The 7,462-nt window shown below is 35.9% G+C and overlaps 1 protein-coding gene across 1 annotated transcript; it reads left to right on the top strand.

The window, feature by feature from the left end:
- Positions 1 to 2,971: 2,971 nt before the first annotated feature.
- LOC124116252 (CLIP domain-containing serine protease B9-like) lies at positions 2,972 to 7,051 on the top strand. The gene is made up of 7 exons (XM_046477509.2): positions 2,972 to 3,098; positions 3,645 to 3,725; positions 4,121 to 4,268; positions 5,243 to 5,361; positions 5,486 to 5,614; positions 6,046 to 6,200; positions 6,724 to 7,051. Exons 1-7 carry the CDS (start codon positions 3,029 to 3,031, stop codon positions 6,886 to 6,888), a joined length of 867 nt encoding a protein of 288 aa, XP_046333465.1. The 5' UTR covers positions 2,972 to 3,028; the 3' UTR covers positions 6,889 to 7,051.
- Positions 7,052 to 7,462: the final 411 nt, after the last annotated feature.

Raw genomic sequence — 7,462 nt, 5'->3', positions numbered from 1 at the left:
TAATAGTCAAATGTTTCCACAAAAGATTTCTTAGAATTCGTTAAAAGTGTGTTACAAAATGAACAGTAGCATAAAGAAGGTAAACAAAGAAACAGTCACCAGAATCATCGACTGCATTAAAAGGTGTTCTGTAGAACATGCTTTAAATAAATGTTAGACCGCTGGACAAAAGATCCAGTCTGACTCCTAGGTACAATTTATGAATGGCAATATTTTATCCAATACCTTAATCTTGCTGGACGATGGCTGAAAGCGGCGTAAGATTCCTCACTGAAAATGAGAACAAATTATAATTATAGATTATTATTGTTTTGGGGTTTTGATGGGATATTCTTACATGTATTGCAAAGTTTAACATGTTGCTAGGAGGAAGGAGAGTGTTCTAACAACTAGATTACCGCAAGGTCTTGTTTGAGGCGTTGACAAAGTTTCATCAAAACATTTCTTTCATTGTATGATTAATTTGTCTGATCATGTTTATCAACACATTTGAAACGATGAATACATATGTGAAATCGCATGACCGTATATTAGAGTGAGAGGTATTTGGAAACGTCCATAAATATATTATTAACACTTCAAGACAGAATTGGACAGAAGAAAGGATTCGATTTCAAAGAAACCCACCTGTTGATGAGGTTGAAGATTACCATCCAATTGGATGATGTTCTATGATATGTGAACATTCACACACCAAAACGAAGCATAATGTCGAGACATACATGTACAGTTTGTGTGCCAAATACAAATAATCGACCCAAGGATAATTCAAGGGTCTCACACTACCTCTTGTGTGCTTGAACAACTACCTGAACATGGATACATGCATGTCTTATATCAAAGTGACAAGCCCATTTCCATATTCATAAGCAATCACTGCTAAAGAAACATATCCATGTAATGATATACACAACAGGCGTATTTAAGGGAAGGCAGGTATCTGACCCGAGCAAGGACTAATATGATTACATATTTTGCTTGTATCTGTTAGGTGGGAGCAAAGGTTAGGAGGTGAAGCACTGAATCTTGCTGCAATATATTCTCAGGGATAAAACAACTGTTTAACATTTAGGTGTATGCCATTGACAATGGCAAGTTTTAGAGATAACCAATCAATGAACTTTATCTATTCAGTATTGTAGGCCATAGGCCCATGATACAATGGTAATATAGGTAGTCGAAGACTCAGTGTGCCAGTTTGTTTCTGATACACATTGATATATATATGTACATCGATAGCTTTTTGAATGTGTATCCGTAATTAGTGAGTGAGTGAGTGAGTGAGTGAGTTGTGTTTAACACCGCTTTTAACAGTATTCCAGTTATATCGCGGCGTGTCAGCTTAATGTGGGAGGAAAGCCCGAGGTGATGCAGGTCTCAGGCTTAAATCACTTCAGTGAAACCCACGAGCACGGGTATGGTGCTGACAAACCTAGAAACATAATCGGGGCGAACCGGGATTCGAACCCACAATTATAGGTTTCTGGCGTGTCCACGGGACGCAACTCTGCATAGCGAATCGCGGCGCCTTAGACGACATAAATACATGAAACTTGTGTCTAGTAGGATAGGTATAATATGTTTCATACATCAAAATAAAATGATTTTCGTCTTCTATACAGTTCTCTTTACAAATAACACAAATTCTATTCTCTCTCTTTTCTGAAGTTAATCTTCCTGATTCAATTCTTAGGCGATGGGAACTGCATCTTTACCGTGCCATTGTGGTTCTTAATTTATAACATGTTAGGACTAAGATATAGTATTCGGTATTGAAGTTAACTTTATACAATGAGTAATCATATGATTTTGTGCTATCAGTTAATTCTGACAAAACATTTGGTACGTTTGGAACAGACTGTTATTTCCACAGATAGCCCAAACCTGAACATAATAAAAGCTGTCTAACTTTAGAGGCCCAGTTTGTTTTACCATTGTGCGCAGCATTAAGTAACGAAATATATGATTTTCTAACAAACCTTTAGTCAGGCATATGTAAACTTTCACACCGATATTTTATAACGCTTTTACAGACATACATATATCGAGGGTATCTTCCCCATTCACCTCTTATAACATTATTTGCAGTTGTACATTTAACACGCAGGAAGGGCTTACAGGCAAACATGTACAGTTTCAATTTCTTTCAATTCACGATTTATACCTAATTTACAATCTACTTACTGAGTATTGTGGACAGCTCCAACCTAATATTGACAAGTAATTGGACCATGCACGCTTTAGGGAATCAGAGATGTGTTTTCTCCAGTATGTGACTTATGGCACACGTATACTGAAGCCCCTAAATATTTTTTGAAATTGATATTACAGTCTGTAGCTTGATTATGATGCACCCCATATGTACACATAATTTAAACGCCAATTGTAAATCTGTTGAATATGTGCCCTTTATCACATCAATTTATTCAGAATGTTGGTGAATATGTAGTGAATGGTGAGTACTTTGATTGTGATAAAGTGATGTCTTCTCGTTGTTGAACTATTTGTTTTGTGGTGGGAAATGGAAAGAAAACACTTGTAAAAAATGTTACGGTTGTAAATAACCTTTGAAGATTCTTAAGTACGTTGCTTTTGCCTTAAAAACACAGGTATACATGTACGACAACATCATCTGTATAAGAATATGACAATTACATTCCCATTTTATGTGTGTCGTCAAAAATATGCTTTCGTCCTCCTGAATCTTATTATGTCTAGATAAGTGGGTTTAAGGCGGGACGTCATTAACAGATGACTCATGATATAGTTGGTTTTAGATTAAATACGTCCTTTAAATCTTAGAGCTACTGCTCAATTATAGCTCAGGGAGGAAAACGTCTTAATATATATAGGTATGTATACATGCTTCTCTTTGATCTTAATTGCACTTTGATTAAAAACACAAACGATTAGCCTTTAAGACCTACCCTGTGCATGTTGACCCAAGTACAACATACAAAAACCACGGAGTGAGAATCAGACGGGATCATCCAGCGAAGCAATGTTGAGTTGCCAACTGTCTTGAATAATGCGTATCCTTCTTGTCATCAGCCTATTGTTCTGCATATGCCATTGTTTTCTTGCACAAGGAGTTGGAGGTAGGTGGATGTTATAATGCATTAATTTTCTTTTGATATGTAATGGCATGTAATAGAGCTACAGTATAAAATATGCTCTCAGGTTTATATAATTTTCACCGTGAAATCGTTTGCCTTTTGTTGTTCAAAATCAACATAAGTATATTTTTTCTGCTTTCAAATGATATGATTTTTGTGCTGTACGTTGAACAATGTATAAGTTCTACTTGCTAGATAGCAAAGCATTTTCAAATGTGTTTCATTTCATGTTCATGTGATCGTCTTTAAAAACTAGTACTTTTATCGATCTTTAATCAAAACGTTGCGTCGGTCCTATAGAATTGCTAATTAAGTAAGGCTTGAACAACTCATCTGCTTCTTTCTTTGGCTGTACTGTTTAGTGGAATTATCAATCTTAACCAATTAACGACACTAGCAGTAATGGACGTAATGCTATTTATGAATATATAAAGATTTGTAAGGAAATAAGTATTTGCTAATTTGCTAAAGAAATCATGTTTACCTCAACAATGAACGATCTGTTTATTTAGTTTTTATTTCGTGAAGAGTTATGCAAGATTCTGACCAATCTCCTTCATGATGCGGATTCCCAGCAACTCTATGACCTACTTGACTGTGATAAGATGCGTAAGTTCATGCATATCAGCCCAACATATGAAAGATAATATCCATATTTGCAAAAAACTGTGATAAGATGCGTAAGTTCATGCATATCAGCCCTACATATGACAGATAATATCCATATTTGCAAAAAAATAAAGGCGATTAGTTTATATCTGATTTTCAGGTCATGTTGTTATTTAACAGTGCAAAACATGTATTATAAAAAAAAAATATTATACTTTTTTTATAAATGCTTTTGAATGAACACGTATTTGGTTTGTATGAAAAATACTTTTGTTTGTTTTAGCATTTCTTAGACCACATGTAACAACAACAGAATAGGTACGTCCTTGTCCATTTCATTTACATCATGCATTGCATTGGATCACATAATATATTAAAGCATACATTTATTCCAGTATCTTCATGCGGTACAGTGCTGAACAGAAAGTGCCCACACCCATGGGTAGTTATTGTTCGTGATAAGAAAAGGAAGGCTGAAATGTGTGTTGGAACCTTAATAGACGAGAGGCATATCATCACTGCTGCCCATTGCTTCAGTCAAAGGTAAGAAAATGAAATAATATTCTTAAAGGTGGACGGGGGTTGGTTAATTGGCAGTCCTAGCAAATTTGATTCTCGTCCTTCAGATAATAGTTTCTGGGCAGAACATGTGCACTTACTTTAGAGCATAGTCGCCATTTAACATTTGTTTAAGCTATGTTTAGGATACGAGTTGGTTGTGTCCCAATACCCAGACATATGTCTATTATCATGCACAAGCATATCTAGATTTGTAAATAAAGTTGTCCGATTCATGAATTTATATATGATGAACCTTCTTAAAGGATACTACGTTTGTCTTGTTGTCAAAATGATTTAGAACAATAATGTTGGCGGGGTGAGATCATTACATGTTCCACGCTGGCTGATGGTATACTAATATTTGGTCATTTGTTATGGTGAAGGCAGATGAGTTTTACGAACCACATGGCTCATCCACATGTTTATGCATTGTATTCATATAAGGAAAATGTTCTTACTCGAAAATAACAAGTTATCACACACATCACTATCTCTAACAAATTCACTAAATCTGACAAAAGTCAGAATGGACAGATCGAGTTGCCTGCATATGAAAACAGAAAAAAGCGAAAAATCTGATTGTCAAGTAACCTTCGTGTTATAACCAATACATGTTGACTGCTGAGCTGCATAAATGTTTTCAACAAGCCCCCCCTCTAATGGTTGAAAGACACCTGTTTAACCCCTCTGAAGTTAACATCATGACGCCATTTGTTTTTGTAGCATTTGCTTGACGCTTCACGATTGAATGACGCTGTTCACAAGATGGTCCTAATATTGTGAGACAGACATATTTCATCGAATATAGGAACATGTACTTGCAATTTCTAAACTCGTGAAGAGTTCTCAAGAGTTCTAATACAATAAACAAATTAAACATCATGGGAAACCCAACAGCCAATTTACGTCAAAGAAATAACAACGACATACACTACATTCCATATTATCTTTACAAGGTATTTTCTCGCTGACGATGTGCATGTGGGTATGGGTTCACAAAAGGCTGGACAGCTCACCTACATAGACTTGGAGTCCTTTACGCTTCATCCTAAATACAGAAACACTGGTTTGGCAAGTAAGTTCTTACAAAACCATTTCCATAATCAATCAAATCTCTGCTGAAAACATATGGGATATAAAGAAAATCAATTCAATTCTCATTACTAAAAGGGTTGATGTTGTGCCTGTATTATTTTCAGGACACGATGTCGCAGTTCTCACCTTGAAGAAGAAGGTTTGGTTTACGCCCTGTATTCAGCCAATATGTATACCCGGAACAGCAACCAATCCTGAAAAGGGAGAACTGGTCACAATCGTAGGATTTGGGCGTAAGGGCGTTTTATTTCTTCCCTATATCAAACCATTTTGTCTATTTTTCAATTCTAAACTGTCGGGCAAAAGAAAGCACACACACCGATGTTTGATGGGGGCTAGAAATGAGACAAACAACAAATGGTTATGCGATTGGGATGTATTTGATACGGGCATCACGTTTGAGTTTTGCACCTGAAGTTTACAGTGTCTCGGTTTCTGTTTTCTAGCCTATTAACATTTTCATAGCATTTCTCAGTTTTGGGTCGAGTTCAATTTTCAAGTGTTTACCTTCTTTTGCCCGGCAATTTGTGTACTATTTGTATGTAGTGTGACTTGTCATATAGTTTCATTGGTGACAAAAAAAGGTATAATGTAGATGTCAATGTGATGTCCTTTTGTGTTGTCTTACAACTTTTAATATGCCAGTTTCCTTTGATGTTTTAAGGTTTCTGGAACAAACAAAGGGCAAGATTGCAGGCAACTGTGCTACCAGTAATAAGCCGTGAGGAGTGTGTGAACATCTACCCGGAAGTTTCGGCACTACAGCATTCGATCTGCGCTGGATTGTGGTCTAGCATATCTTCTTCGTCAGTTTGTCATGTAAGGAATATAATTATATTCCATGATTAATCGTGAGGCACAGTCTTAGGCGCTGCAATTCGCTGTGCAGAGTTGAATCCCTTCGGTACGCCGGAAACTTATAATTGTAGATTCGAATCCCGGTTCGCCTTGATTATGTTTTTTGTTTTGTCAGCACAATATATATCCGAGTTTGTTGGTTTCGCCTAACTGGTAAATGTCTGAAACCTGCATCACTTCGGACTTTCTTCCCACATTAATCTGTGATATAACTGGAATACTGTTCTGAGCGGCGTTAAACCCATCTTACTCATTCATAAATGTCATGTTCACATGTACTAAATTTATAATTTGGGTAATACTTATTGAATAAATTATCAGTTTACTTAATAATATCATTATCTATAAAACAGAACTTACAACTTACACTATTAATTTACTTTACAATGCGGAATTGAATTGAATTGAATATTCAGTTGATAGACATCCTTAAATTTAAAATACAACTTACAACTTGCACTATAAATGATCTCACAATTTTCAGGGAAATTCAGGAGCCCCAATGATGCTTCAACGAGAATATAAGTGGTTTCTGTACGCTGTCAGCACATCACACAGGAGTTGCGAAGAAGCTGTTTCTGTGTACATAGACATTCCTCACTATGCCACCTGGATCAACAGTGTTAAAGAACATGAACAGCTCTCTTGAATGTTTGCACCTATCAATGTTAAAATAAATGCGTGACAAAATGAACATGTACCGTTTCATGGCAATTTGATTTCCATTTTGTTTAATTTTATTTTTTGAGAGTTCATGTACACACATGTGCGTATAACTCGGTAGCTAGAAATAAACATAAAGTAATGTTTCAGTCTTGGTTTTTTGCTTAGACTATATTTTGAAATCTAAATATCCTTTGGTGGCGACGATTATCATGATCATGAGATGAAACATTTCATATTAAAAACAATTTAACAGGCAAATTCTCATTTGACACACACACACACACACACACACACACACACACACACACACACACACACACACACACACACACACACACACACACACACACACACACACACATAGACACACACACACATAACGTTATCTGTTCAGTCCAAATTACAAAGGTTACTGAATTACTGAAAAACAAAATGACTTGTGATACTAGAAATGTTGTTTACTTGATTGTTTTTCTAGTGCGTGCAATGAAAAGTATATAGGAAAGACAGAACTTAAATTAAAAAGAAGAAAGAATCTTCACCGTTCACAAATGAAG

Source organism: Haliotis rufescens, unplaced genomic scaffold, assembly GCF_023055435.1.
Source record: "Haliotis rufescens isolate VD_foot unplaced genomic scaffold, xgHalRufe1.0.p SCAF_19, whole genome shotgun sequence".
NCBI classification, from domain to species: Eukaryota; Metazoa; Mollusca; class Gastropoda; order Lepetellida; family Haliotidae; genus Haliotis; species Haliotis rufescens.
The sequence above is the reverse complement of the archived record's forward strand: the minus strand, read 5'-3'. Positions and strand labels throughout refer to the sequence as shown.